Here is a 20,624-nt window from a genome sequence, read left to right on the forward strand (position 1 = left end):
AGTAAGTCTGTTACTAAAAGATTCCTCAGTCCAGAGGAAGGGCAAAGTGTCAAAAGAAATCCTTGGGTGTAAATTGATCTGGGGAATTATTTTGGCAGTCTTCCGAGATTCTGTTATATTACCTTACCTGCAATAAAAAATCAATCAAGAAATCCAAGTGGTTCTTGTTTCCTGAGCTTGCCAGCTTTAAAGGGCTGGACAATGGTATATTTTATTACAAAATATTATGGAGAACTTCAAAATTTTATTAGCCTTATGTGTAAGCAAGGTAACTAAAATTATAGGGAACAGGGTTACCAACTTTCAAGAGACTGACTAAGCTGTTATTTATCTTTTGCTTTTCTCCATTAATGAACACGTTTTAATACAGTCCCAGATGTTTTTTAAAATTCTGTTTTTTAATTCTCATGTTGATATAATGAAATTTAAAAATCTGTCCAAATTTGCTAGTTAGTGTGAAAATTAAATCTCATTAAGATGATGCAAGTTTTTTTCCAAATAGAGCATTTTTTTTCTTACTAACCCTTCGCCAAGGATAGATATAAGTTATGTCCATGAGAGTGTAATATTCTTTTAGAGGTTCATCTTCATAGAGAACTTCCACCTAATAAACAAAGTTTAAGACATGCAGAATTATATGACACAGGCATAAATTTAAATATTAAATATGGAATAAATATTAAATATGGAACAGATTTCAGTAACCTGAATATCTCTTTTTGGTAGTAAATTTATTTAAATTTACAACTACACAATAAAAAACTAAAAAGATAATAAAAAATAAAGGGTGCAGAAAACTATATAAAGAAAAATAAAAAGGACAAAATAAGGATATAGAAAATATATATATATATTTCCCACCTTTTTCACAAGTATAAACAATTTTAATAACTTACCATCTTTTCTTAAAATACAACAAATGATTTCTTCTTCCCATATCCCATCTCTTATCTATAAATAAAACCTCATTATTTCAGCTCTAGTGTCTGCAAAAGTCCATTAAGTGTTAGCAGAAATAACATCTACTTTAACCTTGATCAAGTAAACCAATTTTATATCCCTTCCTTCTCCTATATTCCAAAACATCTAAAAATCTCACTCTTTAACCCCTTGAATTGTCCTAGGAATTGATTTATTTTCATTTTGTCCATCTCACAAAATGTTTTAAAGTTTTAACAAGCCTCCTTGATAAATACAGTGTAGGAAAATTATCCAGGTCAATCTCTTGTATTGTATAGTGGAATCTGTAGCTGAAGTGAGGGGAGGAGTGGAAAGACTAGCTAGCCTTGATCTGCTGGTGGAGAGGAAATGGCAGAAAGCAGATCTTTCCTAAACTTTGCACTGCTTATCTAGCAATTTCCATAGTGAGTGCATTATTCTAGCTAGATTCCTGTCAATAGGAAACTGATCTGATCCATTCATTGTGTTTTCCTGGTTCCTTGCACCTAACAAGGCTGCTACTTCTTTGATATATTTATTTTAATTATTAAGACATCAGCTGATTTTTGTTGTTTGTCCAATGTAATATCTTTTTCTTTGTCAATCATATGGCTTGTTGTTTTGAAATCCACATGAATGTCACTTTCAATATTGTAATGTAAAACTTGTTCCTCTTTCATAACAACTTTTAAATGCAGTCCAACTATAAAGCCAGACATTCAGCAGATCAACTTCTAGGTTCATTGTCAAAAAAATTTCTTCAGTATGGCGAATGTTAAAATATTTTGCTTAATTCTGTTTAGTAAATTGAGTTTGAATGGTATTCTCCTTTAAAGATAAATTTTAGTTTCTCCTAGTATCCTCTAACATCCAATTCTTAAGTCCTAATTATGTTTTTAAAGCATTCAAAATAAAAGTTTTCCCCACATTAAAGTCTCTCTATAATTAATTCCCAAAACTTATTTCAAATTTAATTGGACCTTTAATATGTTTCCAAATTTCTAAAATCAAAAATTTAATCAGTCTTTTACTGTTTATTACAAAAGAAATCCTTCAACTTATATTTAAAACTTCTTTTACTAAAGATTGAAAGAAACTCATCCACTGTTATTAAACCTTGTAATACCAAAGATTTGTAAAGGCTGAAAATCAGTTACCAAACAGTTTCTGAAAGTGATTAGAAAAAGATCTATGCAAACCCAGTGGCCTTTTAAAGGCCAAATGTAATATGACCAAGATGGCTACTCCTTTGTCTCCTTAGAGCTCTAAAAACACTGGTGATTGCTGTCTTGACGTCTCCTCATGAGAAGCAGATTTCTGGAGCACTTGTGGGTGATCTCAAGTTCTCTCCTTGGCTAAGAATTAATAAAGAGGCAGGTTACTTGCCAACTCTTCATTCTGCTGCAATTGTCTCCGCTTTTTGAAAAGCTATCTTCAGTCCACCATGTCTTCCCAAGAAGTCCAATCCAGTAACCTGCATTTCTTAATGTCTCTCTTTCCCCTCCCCTCCTTCCCCCCTCTCCTTGTCAAGCTGTGAAGATAAGGAAATCTGTAAGCCACAGTTAGTTCTCAGCCTAATTTCATATGGAGTTATTAATAAATAAATATAGGTTGAGTTGGGGGGGGGGGAATGCATATACATATCTTGTCTGCGCCACAATAATCTAGACAATGGGCTTAGTTTATAATATAAAACAGTCCTATTTTCACTCAGAGTGAATGGGATGCAATAATATTGATCCAATAGGAGAATAAATACATTCTGCTTGATTCTATGTGCATGGAAATATTTAACCACATTGTTTTAATAAATAATTAGGAAAATGATGTTGTATTAAGTTTTTGTTAAATCCTTAAAACAACAAATTCCATTCTCTTCTTGATTTGGGGTGGAGAGAGAGATAGAGAACATACAAACTACAACTATTCCATCTTGATTTTTGAGCTTAGCCAACTCTATATTTGGAGAAGCTAGTAAGAGGAGCTGCAGATTTGGGTTTTTTTTACCTTTAGCTATGAAGAATTGTAAATATACAAAAGACCAGCAGCAACCTCAGCCCTTGGACCAGGAGAATGGTGGGTGCGTGCCTGAAACTTACTTTGTATTTAGGGGGAACATCCATCTTGTTCCGGAGAAACTTAGCCAGGTGCATGATAGTCATAGCAGCAGGACATCGGAGGAATCTCATGCTGTTCTTCTACAGAGGAATGTGAGAGATGCGAGAGATGGTTTTAATTGGAGTGGGCCGGACTGCACAGCAGGACATTGAAGTTGAAATAGGTATGGAAATTTAGGGGTGAATGTTGGGGGAGGAGTGCAAGAAGTTCTCAGATTACAGGCAAAAGCCAGGAGATATAATTTTGATGTTTTTGTGGTATATGGCAAAGGAGGTGGGGGGAATGAAGCTTGAGTTTGGAAGAAGGAGAGAAATTCTGCAAGGAAGGGGAGGGGAGGGAAAGGAAAGGGAAAGGCAAAATAGAAAGAAACAAAAGGGGAAAAAAAGAAATATGGAAGTCATATTGATGGAAAAGAAAGTAGCAGAAAGTAAAGCAAACAATGCTGGCATTTGTATGCCCAGGAGCTCACTTAAACCCAAGTTCGGGATTATTTTTAATAATATGATTTAAGTTTAGGTTTCATATAAATATTTTTCTCCACATCCATATCCTACAACTTTCTTCCAAATAATAAAATACTAAGGCTACACAATCTGAGGATGCATACTGCCACTAGATGGTAACAAATATACATAGAAAACTAGCTGTTTGCTGCTATAAAGGTTGTCAGCCTTTAGAACATATAACTGTTTAAATTTAATACAGAAGCCACACCATGATATACCTCACCTTATCTTTTTCTGTGTTTCCATTTTCAACAGTCCCTCTATTTTCATCTCTGAAGAATTAAGAAGACAAATGAGTTAAATATGTGTACAAATACAGATACAGTGGTACCTTGATAGTCAACTGCTTTGAAACTCATCAGATTTGGTACCCAATACATTTTGATGTGGAACGTTGTCCTGGTACTCATCATTTGTTTAGACAAGCTAGAGCCTGTCGGTGTCGGTTGCCTTGTGATTCACTATATTATTCCTTATGGGGGAAAAAATGTTTGGCACTTAATCATTTTTAGTACTCATCATGCTTCTTGGAATCAATTAACAATAAGTACCAAAATACCACTATAGAAATAAAGGGATAGCTAATAAGTTAATTCTTTACTACATGAAATATACCCAGGTCACTCAGAATCCAGAAATATGATTATTTCTGCATGCATTCTTTTCTAATGGTATATTTTTTTTAAAAAAAACTTCCCTATAATAAAGTACTATTAGGCAGAATAAAGTAAGTATTTGGAGGAACTGGGTTTGCATGCTGCAAATGGCTGAAAATAGGATGATGATGATTGTGACAACGACAATGCATTTTTTATTTCCAGGCTGAGCCAATTGGGTTAGACCTGTTTTGGCTATCAGTAGTAAAGACTAAGCACCTTGGTTTGTGTGGGAGCATCGTTTGCTGTTGTGGCTTATGCAGTAAAATATCTTCCTTTAATGTTAATGGCATAAGACTTTACAAGAAGCAATCTCAGAAAATAGGGATCTATTCTTAGAAAAAGGAAGCAATGGGAAATATGCTATTGATGGCTCTGCCATCAGTATTGTCCTAGTTAATATTTCTGTATTTCATTAAGAGCCAGCCAAATATATACATGTACAAATCACTGTTTGCCAAATTGCATCTAAGAGAGAAGCTGTGTAATCTCTTGTTAAATTAACTTGAAGGGGATATAAATTACCAAAACTAACTCTCAGTGCAAACTGAAGATAGGGAATAAGACATAATAAGAATTAGGAAGAGGCCAAGAACTGTACTGAGAAAGGATATAACTTTCTACGGTGATAATTAAAAGTTTGTGAACCCTTTTGAATTTTCAACATTTCTGCATAAGTATGACTTAAAACATGATCTGTTATTCACACACCCTAAAATAGATTAAAAGAACCCAATTAAACAAATGAGTCAAAAAACAAAACATTACGCTTGTTCGTTCATTCATTTATTAAAGAAAATAATCCAAAACTACATATCTACAGTATGTATGGCAAAAGTATGTGGATTTCTAGGATTATCAATTCATTTGAAGGGGTAATTAGAGACTAATTAGAACAAGTACACAGCAACATTTTTGGCTCATTGGTATAATTGAATTATCTTTATCTAGTTTTAGGATGTGTAAAAAATAGTTCATGCTAGGTTCATATTTTTGCAGGAATATTGAAAAATAAAAAGGGTTCATAAACTTTTAAGTACACTGTATCTGGTAAATGTAAATGTGATGGTTGCAAAGTATGGGCAGAACTACTTCATTTTTCTAAACCATTTCCTCACTATTTGCTCACTAGATACCCACATACAGTACCAAGGTAAAAAAGTAAAAGTAAAAAAGGATAAAAACAAATTAAAAAAAAATCCTGTTGTAAAAAAGAAATAAAAATTGCTCATTGTGGAAGATGGGTAGTTTATATATGCCACTAGAAAAGCCTCTACTTTATATACAGAAGATACTTAGTTCAGTAACTGATATCTCCAAAAGGAAACGACAAGTGAAGCCCTGGAGAGATGATACCAGTCAGCATTGATAATTCTGTGCTAAACAATCTAATGGTTTGAGGTGGACATGAACATTTTCTCTGTTACACAGGAGCAAATCCTCAGCAGTCTTATTTGTCCTTTGCTTCCTTTGATCCTGTATTCTAAAAGGATGTGAGAAGGTAATGAAAGTTTGTCTTTATGTCATATGTTTTAGCCTTCAGCCCACTAATCATCTTTGTTAATCTTCTCCGCACTCATTTCAGAATCTGAACTTTTTTTATATAATATGGTGACCTAAACTAGACACAGTATTCCAAGTGTAGTCTTACTAAGGCCTTATAAAAGGGTACTAACACAACATGATCTTGATCCTATCCCTCTGTTAATGGAGGCTAGGATTGCATTGGCCTTTTTTGGTGGCTGCCACACACTGCTGGTTTACATTTAAGCGACTATCCACTAGGGCTCCAAGATCCCTCTCACAGTTACTGCTACTGAGCAAGTTTCATTAAATATGTACTTGTACATTTGTTTTTTCTTGCCTAAGTGCAAATTCTTCATTGAATTTCATTTTAGAGAGAGCCCAGTGTTCAAGTTTGTCAAGATCCATTTGGATCTTCAGCCTGTCTTCTGGAGTGTTAGCTATTACTGCCAACTTGGTGTCACCTGCAAATTTGATGAGTTCCCTTTCTATTCCCTTATCTAAATCATTTGTGAAGATGCTGAAAAATAATGAGCTAAGAAAAGAGCCTAAGATACCTCATTGCATGTAGATGAAATTCCCTTTACATATTAAGTGTGGTTTGTCAGGCAGTTACAAATTCATATGGTAGTAATGTTGTCTATCCTACATTTTCTATTTTACCAAGAAGTAGATTGTGGTCTATTTTGTCAGATACCTTACTGGCTTTACTGGCATCAAAGTGTACTAAGTCCACAGCATTTCGCTGGTGCATCATTTGCCCCTTCCCCCCTTACAAATTTTTCAGATTGTGACATTTCTGTCTTTTCTGTCTTTGGAATAGAAAAGGAATGGGCAGCATATATTCTTCAAGTCTGCCTTTCCCCAAATGTCTAATGGAGGGGGAGATTTGTGGATGTGGATATGGATTTGGTTCAGGTAGCTGGGTGGCAGCATGTAAATGACCGTAACTCATCTTGAAAAACTAAGGTCTCTACTTAATAAAACAAGGAGACACCAAAACTGAAACAAAATCATGGCAAACCATTTTTACATTGTTGCCAGGAGTGTGTGTGTGTGTGTGTGTGTGTGTGTGCGCGCGCACACGCGTGGTTGGGTCTTTTCCCATGTAAGATTGAGAGTATCTTGGCGACATTTTGACGAGGTCCCACTCGTCATACTCAGGCTGGTGTCTTCGGCCTCGTGCCTGTGCGAGCAAAGCATGATCGGAGCTGCCATCCCTCTATAAATACTGGGGAGGAGGGGGTGGAGTGCTGGCTTTGTTGCTGTAAGTGGATTGGTTGGATGTGTTGTTAGTTGATGGAGTTGATGTTTGCAGATTAGTCAGCTGTTTCGTAACATCCTGTGTGGCTGAGGTACTGGCTGTGTGCCTATTGTTCTTTTGTGTTGTAGTGACCTGGGTAATGGGCTGTGTGATGACCTCCTGAGCTCTATTGTAGTGATATCCTGAGTCCTGTGCGGCAACATCCTGGGGGGTTGGCTGTGTTGTAACATCCTGTATGATGTGGAGTAGTTTTGTACATGTGAGGTGATGGATTCTGCATAGGGTTGGAGTTGTTTGCAAGGGATTTGGCAAGATTTTGCAGAGGTGACTATGGGTCTGAGTGGTGTTCCTTCTTTGTGTATCTTGGGGAACTTGGGGCATCTGGATGATTTCTCTCTGGGGATGATTCTTTGCTGGATATCTTCACTGATGGGAGAGGCTCCCATCAGTGTAGATATCACTACAATAGAGCTCCGGAGGTCATCACACAGCCTATTACCCAGGTCGTTACAACAGAAAAGAACAATAGGCACACAGCCAGTACCTCAGCCACACAGGATGTTACGAAACAGTTGACTAATCTACAAACATCAACTCCATCAACTAATCAAGATATTACAACACAGCCAACCAATCCGCTTACAGCAACAAAGCCAGCACTCCACACATACACACACACACACCAGTATTTATAGAGGGATGGCAGCTCCGATACACACACACACACACACACACACTCACTCACTTATATTAGAATATTATATATTCATTTTCAACAAATAATCTGAGACTGACAACTGCCAAGCTTGTAATGGCCCATATCAACCTTGGGAGCTATACTGAGGCCTGATTCCAGGCTATGATTCCTGATTGGGCATAGAAGATGTTCTTGCAGAAAACAGTCCAGTTTGTTTCAGATTATGTTTAGCTGGCCATTAAACAGTTATTCAGAAGTATAACTTCAGTGGATCCCTCAGCAGGAGGAGTGGCAAAGTTAGCAGGGCTGACATTACTACCTAAAGAGTCCCTTTCTCCCTTCCTGCACCCAATATGCCCATTACCATATTTTTCAGACTATAAGAGGCACCGGGGTATAAAACACACCAAGATTTCGAAGAGGTAAGTAAGGAAAAAAAGTTTTTGTCCTCCCCAGCCCTCAGGAGCACTCTGCAGGCTTCAGCAGGGCTGGGGGGGAGGCAAAAATGCCCCCAGGTTTTTCACCAAAATGAGAGCATTTTTTCCTTCCCCCAGCCCTGCTAAAGCCTGCAAAGTGCTTCTGAAGGGTGGGTGAAGGCAAAAACACCCCCGTTTTGGTGAAAATGCCTCATTTTTACTCATGTTTCATCAAAATGGGGGCCCTTTTCCCTTCCTCCAGCCCTGCTGAAGCCTGCAGAGTGCTTCTGGGGGGGGGGGGGGAGAAGGCAAAAAGGCTCCCAGTTTGGTGAAAAATGGCCCATTTTTCACAAAAATGGGATGTGGGGGTGGGGCTTTTGGAGGCCAAAAATGGCTGTATTCGGTGTATAAAATGCACCAACATTACCATGCTCTTTTAGGGGGGAGGGAAAAGGTGCATCTTATACTCCAAAAAATATGGTAATTGCTTTGGCACTTAATTAGTTAAAATTAATTCTTTTCAACAAAAGTAAGAATTCAATGTACAAATTAAATCTTCCCCTTGGGTCTGCTTTTGTTTAGTTCTAATTTATACCTACTGATTACATTATGAGATCAATACAGACAAGGATGATATACAGATAGTCCTCAACGTATGACCACAATTGATTTCAGAATTTCAGTTGTTAAGTAGTGTGGTCTTTAGTGAGTCATTATGCAACTAGACCTGATATTTACAATCCCTTTATATGATGATTGTTAACAAAATCACATAGTCATTAAACAAATCACGTGATTGTTCAGCTAATCTGGCTTCCTGAATTGACTTTGTTTGTCAGAAGCTGGCTGGGAAAATCACAAATCATGATCACACAATCACATCATGCTTTAACCATTATAAATATGAACTGTTTGCCAAACCCCGATTTGAAATCATAACCCCAGGGATGTCACAACAGTCATAACTTTGAGGCCAGGTTGAAAGTCATTTTTTCTAAGGCCATCATAGCTTCCAACCATTATTAAATGAGTGGTCAGAAATTGAGGACTACCTGTACCCAAAATTTGGGCCGTTAAATGATGCTGAACCACTTTTCAAGTAACTGAAAACAGATAAAAATATTAAATCTGTAATGATCTAATATCAGAAAAAAATGTCAACAAAATATAATTGTTTTATATTCCCTAAATAGTTACCTGATTCCTTCATAGAATTCAATGGACAAGCTGACCGTTTCATCATCTGTTAGGTTTCCTTTATCCTGTTCTGAAACTTCACCCCTGTCTTCATTGGACCCATTGGGAACTAAATAAGAAAAGAAGAAATGAAAATCACACCTGTTTTTTTAAAATGCATGTTGACATATAACAGAAGACAACTGAGGCAGACACCATACCGTCAGCCAGGGGATATGCTGCATAAAAATCACGTCGCCTCTTCATTTCATCTACAGATGAAAGCAAAGGTAATTCATTAGCGGCATCCTTCTCTTGCATTTTGCAAATTCATTTATTATTCAGAAACAATTACGCAATTATACTTATATTATAAAAAAGAATCTGCAATCTGGTTTGCATTAAGTCCAAAGATACGTTTCAAAATTCTTTTATCTCAATAATTATGTACTATTATTTATCAACCCCTTATTAGAAATCAAGCAAAATCAAAATCAAATCAAGATTGCTGCATTGTGCTATGTCAGCTAGGAAGCACTGTCCCAAATTAGATTCTCTAAACTCTCAACAGTCACATATTCATACCTTTGAAGAGTCCTGGCACCAGTTTATATACTATATCCTGTAGAGTTTTATCGGATCTGAAATAAGATAAACACGCTGTCAACAAAAATTTTAATTGAGAGTAAATAGAAATATAAAACTAGAGTAGTGAATATATGTAGTTTGGGTGGTGAAGGTGAAGGTTTGTTCTCTGAGCTTGTGGATTGGTTTCCATAAGTTTCATTACCAGGCTAGGTAACATCTAGTAACATATATGGGGTGTTGGAAATGACACCTAGAATCCTCCAACCCCTAGGAATAGGAATAGCGCACCAATCTATGGCCGCACTTCATCAGGAACTATCCAGAACCAAAGACAAAATACAGAGGGTTGAAATAAATAATATAATCTACAAAATCAATTGTAACCATTGCAACCTATGTGGGACAAACATCATGTCAATTAAAAACCAGGATCCACGAACACCAGCTGGCAGTCAAATGCTACAATCCCAAATCCTTAATCTCTATTCACACTGACACCAAACAGCATTAACTCGATTGAAATAACACAAAAACCATCAGCCATGCTACTACTCACCACAGTTGTGAGTTTATAGAAGCCTGGCACTCCACAAGCAATTCCATCAAGAGACATTTACCTACAACAAGCCTACAAATCCCTCAAAATCCAAATCAACTAAACAGCCAACCAGAGACAGCACCAACCCTCAACCAAGCCCCCAGCGCTCCCCACCAGAAGTTCACCTCCCAATGATCCTGACCTGATGTAATCTCCTTATCACAAGACCCATCACAAGGCTCACTGATGATTCACATCTGACCTATCACAAGACCCATCACAAGACCCTCACTTGACACACCCACGCCAGAAGCCCTTATAAATAAAAGTACACTGACACTGACATCCCCTAAACTTTACTGAAGATGTTACCTAAATTGGTAACGAAACATTCAGAAACCAATTTACAAGGTTGGAGAATGAACCTTGCTCCTCATATAAAACTATTTAAATTCCCCCCAAAGGAAAAATAACCTCTCTTACTGTTGTACAAATAGAAAAATGCAATCTTGTGAGTAAACACTCCATTTATCTTATGCAAGGCTATGAAGCTTAACATGCTAACACTTTAAATCTCACTTTAAAACCCCACTTCATTTCTTTAAAAAAGGTTTGGATTTGTGGGATCATCTAAATTTCTAATGATCAGAAGTAGTGCTAAGTTACAACTCATAGAGCTCAGCAGTAACACACAAGATTCCCTCCCCACTCACTTGCCAATTTATTTATTACAAATTTATTTGCTCCCCTTCTAAAGATAACTCCTGTAATTATATCAGCACATTATATCAATAGCACTTAGAACTTATATACTACCCTATAGTTCTTCGCAGTACTCTCTGGGCAGTTTACAATGTCAGCATATTGCCTCTAACAATTTGGGTCCTCATTTTACTGACCTTGGAAGAATGGAAAGTTGAGTCAACCTTGAGACCTGTCAGGATTGAACACTAGACTGTGGGCAGAGTTAGCTTGCAATGCTGCATTCTAGCCCCTTCACCACCAGGACTCATGTTTTGCCTACTATAGCATAGTTTGTTGTTTATTACAATATTCAAACAGTATGAATCTAAGCAGCTTATAGCAAAAGCAATACAATAAAGTTCCTAGTGTTACCAATAGTGACATTCACTGTCATAATGCCCCAATTATAGGATCCTTGTTCTTTTTCCTGTTCCTATTGGCCTGTCTTTAGGCCATTGAGATATTGAGTTGTACTTCAAATTTGTTGAGTAGATCCATTTCCTTGCTTTTTTTCCTTAGAGTTTCCTCTATAAACTAACAGTGACTAATGATACTGCTGTCTCTACTGTTTTAAAATGAGATCAGTTAAGAAAAGTTACTGATTGATTTTTCTGAGTTCCTTTGCCCTGCCTAAGTCATCTATTGACTTCTTTAAAATATTGAAACTGGATTTTAAAAATAAGCCTAGTATTCTTTCAAAGTGTCATAAATTTCTGCTTATAAGAAACCTTTAGGAAACTCTGGTTAAGCTTCTGTGTGGGCACGTCTGCATGATCTCTGTAAGAAGCCGTGTGTTTGCTATAGTGTAAGCCCAAACAGTTCTGAAGGGCACTTTCTAGTGAGTAGAATGGAAGATTGAATGTGAATACCCTAAAGTAGTTAATAGGAACTGGGCAGATTCCTCATTCTTGATTAAGCATCCTAAACTGTGTTCATGGCAAAAATTGTATCAAGAGAAGTGGGGGAGGGAAAAACCCTATGAAAAAACTAAAAATGTCTTGAAACTGCCTCAGCAGTGGACTAGGGATAAAACAAAGGCAACATCACTACAGACACTACATAAGAGATTATTATCAGACAATGTTCAGACGGTGGTTAGGGGAATATGAGCCCTAAATTTCTATTTTTTTCTTGTTGTGAAACTAAGAATGCATAGAAAAATGATGGAGGACTGTGCTTGTTAGTTTTGCCTTTAGGAATCTAGTATTATGTCTGTGGCATCTTAGAAGATTTAGAATTTATTATGTAGGGCTTCTATGTGTAATTTAGAAAAGAACTGAAAACAAACAAAAATTATTTCTGTTGAACAGCATTGAAGATTTAATAGGCACTTTTTATTTAGGCCAGCAGTATTCCCACTCCCTCACAATGCCATCATATTAGCACAATTTGACAATCCTATCCACCTCATCTAATTTTATAATACTATTTATTGCATGTACATTGACATTGTTTTATAATTTATGGTGCACTAATGAAAGTAACTTTGGCCAAATAGCTCCATGACTGGCACCTGGGTTATAAGGAGAGCCATTATATTTACTTGAGTCAATAACTCACTTAATGTGCTTTAATCTGAGTGCCTAGGATGCACTATTATTCCTAAGGTGCAGCAAAGTGCAATGAATTATACAGACTCAGTCCACAGCAGCTTCTTGGCCTGGTTCACGTGTCACACTAAATCATCATTTTATTTATTTGGGTTTGCCCAGCATACTCTGTGACCTCAGCCCCCAATGGTTGGCAACCAAGTATAAGATTGTGCATTCAATGTACTGAAAAGAGAAAAGAACACTTTCCTATCATTTTGCTAGCAGTTTCCAGCAGCCTGGACCTATACATTGTGCTGTGCTGCACCTTATCAAAGACCATTCCAACTAACTCATTTTTTAAAAGAAAAGATTTTTTCTGTGTTCAATATTTTACCTACACCAACTATTTCAAACTGATTCAATCCTCCAAACTGATTTCATCGAAACCTCTGTTCACTTGCTCCCTCTGTTCTTTCCCATCTTCTCTCTTTCTCTCTAACCTAGTAAAATAACAAACTCAGAGTATTCTTATATTAAAATTCCTATTCTAAAAATCTCCTCAAACACTGAAGTATGCACTGCATGGGGCTCCCCTTGAGATGCGCCCGAAGGCTGCAGCTGGTCCAGAATGCGGCCGCGCGGGCAATCATGGGAAGTACCAGGTACTCCCATATAACACCTCTCCTGCGCGAGCTGCACTGGCTATCTGTGGCTTTTCGGGTGCGTTTCAAGGTGTTGATTATCACCTTTAAAGTGCTCCATGGCACAGGACCTAGCTATCTGCGGGATCGCATCCTACCCCACACATCCCTGCGACCAATTCGCTCTCACAGAGAGGGACTCCTCCGGGTGCCGTCCACTAAGCAATGCCAGTGGGCGGCGCCCAGGAGTAGGGCCTTCTCTGTGATGGGCCCGACCCTCTGGAACGACCTCCCCCCCGACATCAGAACTACTACCGATCTCCGCTCCTTCCGTAAGAAACTCAAGACCCACCTGTTCCAATTAGCTGGCCTGGCCCAATCGTAGTTTCAATCTTCAATCCTCCTGGCCGATATTTTAAATTTTTTGGGGTTGACTTTTTTAAGCTGTTTTTAATTTTTACTATTATTGTACAGACTCTATATTTAATTTGTTTTTAAGGGGTATTTAATATATTTTTTATTGTGTATACGGTTTTTTAGTTTCTGTCTGTACACCGCCCCGAGTCCCTTCGGGGAGAGGGGGCGGTCTATAAATTCAATAAAATGAAATGAAATGAAATGAAATGCATGTTAACTATCCATTCTATATAAATTTAATCTTTCTTTTCCTTTTTAAAAATAAATATAGGAATGGATGTCCAGTTGGAGTATCTGAAAAATTCATTGACATGTTTTCATTTCCCCCCCCCCCTTTTTGGCCCATTTCAGTAGAGTAGTTTGTCTTCAGAGGTGTCCCTATTCTATTGTCATCCTTAAAATCTCCCTAACTGCTTCAAAACAGTTTAAAAAGTTGTTCTGCCTCTTTTGGGACTCTACACTATTATTATTGAAGGCCTCTTGAAGTCTTTTCAAGTTATCCTCCATTGGCTTAGTGGAATATGGAAATCCAACAATAATAGTGAGGGAGGGAGGGAAGGAAGGAAAGAAGGAAGGAAGGAACCTCCTGATAAATAGTTCCTGTCTTGACCTGTTATTATTGTTAGGAAAAAATTTTAACAACCAACTAGAATCTGTCTTCCTGTAATGTAAATGATAAAAATGTTTGCCTTCATTATCATAAATAAAGTTGAAAAATTGGCAGTACTTTTTAACATTGTAGGATCAAAGAAACTAGAGAAAATCATTTTTCAAAATGTCTTTTGCATATCTGTGCTACTGATGGAAAACAATGCATAGAGAAGTACAAATATGATTCAGGTAAGACGCAGTTCTAAACAGTCACATATATAAATTACAGAAAATCTGAAATGTAACCATTAATCCACTTCCTTGCAATCACATTTTTTTGCAATAAGAAAAGGGCTTAGCAATTCTTCAGTATAGCTTTACTGACTTGAAATTCTGAGATGTAATCTCAAGATTACAAAGGATACTAGAAGGCCTCTAGTGACACACATATAACATTAATAAGACACTGCGGTTTTTACTTGGGTTTTATTTTTTCCTCTTGATAATTATATCCTACTGACATTTTGCTGCATTTTTAACCTGCTTGTTGATTCCCTTCACCCCTCCCCCCACAAACACTTGTTTCTACATATTGGCAACTCATGTCTGTTTGGAGTTTAAATCTGAATAAGCAAATGTGTGCCTTTGATAAAAGATCCATTGGAGTGAGGGTAGTAATATTTCTCAGGGAGACTCAAGTGTTACAAGATAAATTAATTTATACAGACCGGGTGCTAAAAATACATTCAGAAAGATGCATCTGTGGCAGGCTGCCTACCTGGTTTCTATGCCAACCATCATTAAGGTTCATTAAGGTGTATCTGGTTTCGCTGAAAACCAGCTTTAAAGGGAACCAGTAAGATTGACATTTAAGGCCACCAGAGGAAAAGGTGTTGGTTTGATTCAACTGTTGCCTGAATCTGAATAGAGATAGCTTACTAAGAAACAAAAAAAATTAGTACTACAAAGAAGTTTTACAATCAAGCCAAAGATCTAGAATTTAAAACTGCATTGTTGTTGTTGTTGTTGCTATTGTTGTTGCTATCATCGTCATTGTTATTACTTGTGTTCTAGCCATGTTGCAAAGATTAAAACACTAGTGGAATAATTAGTCTATTTTAGTAGCAGAAAGGAGAGCCACTATGGTTAAGGTACCAGGCTGGAAACCAGGAGACTGTGAGTTCTAATCTTAACTTAGCCACTCGGGTCAATCCCTCCCACTTAGCTCTAGGATGGAGGGAATGGCAAATCACTTGTGAAACCTTGTCAAGAAAACTGAGGAATTTATTGAGGCAGTCTTCAGGAGTCAAAATTGACTCTATAGAATTCCTCCTCAAAAAGCAGCAAGGAATTGGGCCAACTGTAAAAGGAAGGCCAAACCTTTCTGTCATGTACAGTCTTCTGTCCCTCCATAAGTTGAATAGAAGAAAATGAATTCATATAAATAGATACTGCTATACAGATATTTTGTATTTGGATAATTTATTCAGACTTTTATCCTGGGATTTTATTTTTTATAAAAGGAAATAACATGCAGTGATACCCTGAGTTATCTCTCAACTCCAAATGCAGAGCTGTAGGGAAGTGAAGAATTGATGCCATTGGACTCCATTGTAACAGTACATAAGAATACACTGTAGACAGTATAGTAGATACCATATTGCAAGCTTTTCAGTTACTACCAATTTAATAAAATATACTGTGTGTAATTCAGGGTTAAACTGTAGAGTCCTTTGTGATATCTGAGTGTGGTTGTTTGCTTACAGTTATTTAGTTACCACGTGAGGTAACTTAGTTTCATTACTTACTTTAGTAATGAAATGTCTGCAAATAAACATTTAGAAAGAACCAAGGTTTCCAAGCTAACACATGGCTCCACCTGATACCTTCCGTGGTAAATACAAGTAGTCTTAGACTGGAGTACAAAACAATGTATAATACCTGATACTGAGAAGAGGCCTTGTTTTATGAACTTGTACATCACACATTGGGCAGTATTTGTTGGTTTCCAGATAGCGGACAATGCAGGTTTTACAAACTAAAAAAAGAAAAGAAAACATTGGTAGAAAAGAGGAGTCACACAGGAAAATGAATCTGAATTTATGAAAATGAATCTGAATTTTGATCCAAACCTGGATCAAATCTGGCCTTACTATGAAGCAAAGCAATGGTTACTCAAGCTAGCTAGAAAATCATCTGGAGTCAAAAAAATTTCCAGGGCTCCAGTTTTTGCTATATTAGTTGTAGATAAAAGGAATCCCTTGTCTGATTTTTTTTTTAAATGCATAAAAAACAAAGATAGAAACTTGACAGGCATTGTAGGGTAGGAATAAAAATTGTCTGTCCAAATCCAAACGGTTGATTCATTAACCATATGCCGGTCCTAAACCCAGATAAATGGGAGGGTTACGGAAAGCAATGGTGAACATCCCGTTTTAAAAAAAAACTCAACAGAACCCTTTATGGCAATAACTTAACATGACTGGGTATGGATACCAACAGTGAAACCTCCAGGCTAGATAGTAGCCTGCAAGCTACTGGAGAAAAGCAAGGGCCAAACTTTTAGTAAGTTTATATGGCATTGTTGGATTGTTGGAGGAAAGTCCTTGTGAAGTCCAAAAATTTATGATGCCCATAACAAAAGAGACTGCCTACACTGTATAAAGTTATATCAAATTGGAATATGGAATGTTAGAGACATGTCCCTTGGGAAACTCAAAATTGTAAATAAGGAAATGATTAGAATGAACATAGACATCCTTGGCATCAGTGAACTACACTGGACAGGCAGTGATGAATTCAAATCAGTAGAGTTTATGTTTTATTTTTCTGAAAATTATATCATCAGATGAAAAGGAGTTGATTCTACATAAGCAGACAAGTGGTTAAATGTGTTGAGAACCAGAGAGCATGACTAATCACATAATATCTATCCATATTTGAGGCAAGTCATTCAACATCACTATATTACAAATCTGTGCTCCAACTGTAGACTGAGATGATGATGAAAGTGGACTTTTTACAGTGAACGTCAATGTGCTCTCAAGCAAATATCAAAAAAGGATATTTTTAACATTACGGGTTGAGCAAGGGTTGGACTAGAAAGCCTCCAAGGACCATTCCAACTTTGTTATTCTGAGGACCACCTACACTTGCAACAATTTTCACTTTTGAAACAATGATTTTACAAGCCTTCCCAAAATCACACAATCTCTTTTGCTAAGAATGTAAGCACATTTGCTATAGATCTGAATGAGAAATTATACTCTGGTGGATGAGTGTGTAATATTAACTTCACGTCTCAAGAGTTTTTGAAGGCATCTTTAGACTACTTGCTCTTCATAAAGCAAAAGTTTATTCATATCAATAATTGACATTAAACTGTATTCAGACATACATCATATTATGATGTATATAAATATATAAAACATTAAATAATAAGCAAGGGTATCTGATATTATACTAAGTGGTTACTTTCCCCCCCTCTTTTCTTATTCATTGGTGACTAACTGGCAAGTAGCATTAAATGGTGAAGATGAAACTTAACCAAATCTCGCTACATAATTTTAACTATGAACTATTTAACTATGTTGTCAATAGGAATCTTCAGCATATTAGCCTTTAGTCTAGCTCATCTTTCATTGATTAAAATAATATCTTACTGTTTTAACTGTCACTCATGTCCAGACTTGTTAACAAAATTATCTTTATTGGGCAGTAAAAATGAAGAATATTTTGAAAATCAGGGAAATCAAGGTTACCAGGACAATCTGAAGAATAGCAGATTAGTTATCCTATAGTGAAGGGAATTTGTGTTCTGGGTGGACAGCATGATTATCCTGAGCATTTGAAATGGACCTTAATCAATGAGAAAGTCCAGAGATTCTGTCAAGTTGAAATAGGGAGCTTCCTTATTTGATACTTACATGAATGTAAGCATTCCACAATCGTTGTGGCATCTATAAAGTAGCCTCCACATAAGGCACACATTAAGTGAGGGTTCAGCTCTGTGATTTTTATCCTGGTAGTTCTGTGCATCCTGATGAATTCAGGCAATTGTCTCTGGAAAAAAAAGAATAACACAAAAGTAAATCAAACAGCCTCACTCATTCTGAGAGGATAATTGTTTGGCACAAATCTCACTTTACAAACTGATGGACAACAGCAGGCTGCAATACTCAAGATAATAACTGTTATCCCATAGACAGTGATTATCTACTAAGACAAGATTTTTTCATAGGCAAGGATAATCTGATGTTGGAGTAAGAAAAAGCTTTCATCTTTTCCACATAATCTTTGATTGGTGCTATCAGATAAAACATGGAAAGGACAAAGTCATCCCCAGCATCCAGAGAGCCTTAGATGTCACACTTCTGTCACGCTATTCTTTTAAGTACAGATGTTTTGTCAAAACTAAATTCTTTTTTCAATTAATAAAATCCCATTTCTCTTCACATAAAGGAAATCCAGGTGCCTAGTAAAATTAACAAAGCCAAACTTTATTTTATTAGGCACTTGTATCTGCTGTTCATTACTTATTTCATTTAGTTACATGTATCTTATTATTTCATCAAATAGACTCAAGCTATCTACTGTAAACTTTTCAATAGAATGTTTAAATAAATACAGCAACATAAAGAAACCTATACCAGATACCACGCAAAATGCATAAAAATGGTTGCCATTTATTTATCTGTAATAATCTTTATATTGTTTTGATAGCTGCTTTAAGCACTCACACAAGTAGAATTGCAGGATATAAACTCAATAAAATTTAACAATACATAATTATATAAACTGTTCAAAAATAACCAATTAAAATATCAATGAAGGAGAAGAGACCATACCACGGGAAGACAAATCAGTTCCAACTCATAAAGGCCTGCTTAAATAAGACCAGTTTACTTGTCAACAATTGGTACAAGGTTAGACAAGTGCCTTTCAATGCTATGTTTCCAAATTTGGACAGAACACTATGTAAAGGTTTATTTTATTATTTCATAAATTTCATTCCCATCAAATTCAGAAAAGAGAATACATATCCTTGCAGTTGCACAGGGCCAGATGGCAGAAGGTGGTATTTCAAGAAAACTAGTTTCTAGGTTAAAAAAATAGTTTATAGGTAGTAAAGATGATGCAAATATTCTTCAGAAACACAAAATAGAAAGCTCTGTAGCTCTTTAAGCTTATATCTCAAGTGCTGCCATAAAGTCTCTAGTCAGCAACATTCTGAGCTAGCTTCAAAAGACAGCTTGCCATAGTTATCTGCAATCATTCAAGCCACCAAGAGATGAGACAGTCAATACCATCTTCAAGGGACCGCTTTACCAATCTGAGCTGAGGAAAAACATTTAGGCAACTACCCCTTTGTTACAGTTAATGAATGATGATGCTTCTCTGAAAAAAGGGAACTTGCCAGGGAATCAGATAAAAAAAAACTTAACAACAAAAAAATACATTCTTTTTGAAAATAAAGCCAATTATCTTTAGCCAATTTTATCAAAGTCAACTGAATGGGGTGAAATTCAACACTCGACATTGAATAATTAGTCCTTCTGCAGGAATTAGTAATAAGACAGATTTGTTTATTTATATCCCAGTGCTATTATTTTTATTACGTATTTTTACAAATAACTCAAGGCATCAAACATATCCAACACACCTTCTTCCTATGTTCTCCACAGCAACAGCCTTGTGAGTGGCTTGGGCTGAAAGAGTGATTGGCCCAAAGTTACCCACCTGGAAATTGAATTCATGGTTTATCCCTTTCTAGCCATGGTGCCTTAACCATTAGATCTAACTATAGATATGTAGATTCTATCCATTTTCCTGATCCTACCTCCTTTTCCACCTCAGTATATGTTAAATACCATCCCTTAAATTGGCTACAAGCTTAGTGTGCAACTTCCAGGTTACTGCCCTGTACAAATGTAATAGTCCTCTCTTTTTAAGGTCAGAAGAGAAAATGGAGGAGTTATCAGATACAAGAACAAATGCACAGTAGGCAAGTGCCTAATTACATCCTTGAGAAAGATTCTGGGTATCATAATAGTGGCACTGAGAAAGCTCAAACTTCTTTATTATCCTGTGCCTCATCTTTTTCAGGATTCCAATTAACACTGAGTTTTTACCACCCAACAATTGGGAAAACAGTGATACAGTTAAATAATACCATAACTCAGAATTTATATAAAAGCTATTTAAAGGAGATTGGGGGGAGAAAAAGATAGTCAGGGCAGAGAATCTGGAGATGTAGACCAGGGGTCCCCCCAGTCAG

The 20,624-nt window shown here is 36.6% G+C and overlaps 1 protein-coding gene across 2 annotated transcripts in view; it reads right to left on the reverse strand.

Moving 5' to 3' along the window:
- The window catches only part of PCGF2 (polycomb group ring finger 2), a 50,934-nt gene that overhangs the window by 7,351 nt on the left and 22,959 nt on the right, over positions 1 to 20,624 (reverse strand). For both annotated transcript variants that reach the window (XM_081932563.1, XM_081932562.1), the window contains exons 2-9: positions 18,274 to 18,409; positions 16,289 to 16,385; positions 9,882 to 9,937; positions 9,518 to 9,568; positions 9,318 to 9,426; positions 3,787 to 3,835; positions 3,039 to 3,137; positions 524 to 604 (exon numbers count right to left, since the gene is read on the reverse strand). In XM_081932563.1, coding sequence (XP_081788689.1) covers positions 524 to 604; positions 3,039 to 3,137; positions 3,787 to 3,835; positions 9,318 to 9,426; positions 9,518 to 9,568; positions 9,882 to 9,937; positions 16,289 to 16,385; positions 18,274 to 18,385 — 654 coding nt within the window. In that variant the 5' untranslated portion in view covers positions 18,386 to 18,409. The remainder of the gene's footprint in view (positions 1 to 523; positions 605 to 3,038; positions 3,138 to 3,786; positions 3,836 to 9,317; positions 9,427 to 9,517; positions 9,569 to 9,881; positions 9,938 to 16,288; positions 16,386 to 18,273; positions 18,410 to 20,624) is intronic.

The sequence above is a fragment of the Natrix helvetica genome (assembly GCF_964273705.1).
Source record: "Natrix helvetica genome assembly, chromosome: Z".
Lineage (NCBI taxonomy): Eukaryota > Metazoa > Chordata > Lepidosauria > Squamata > Natricidae > Natrix > Natrix helvetica.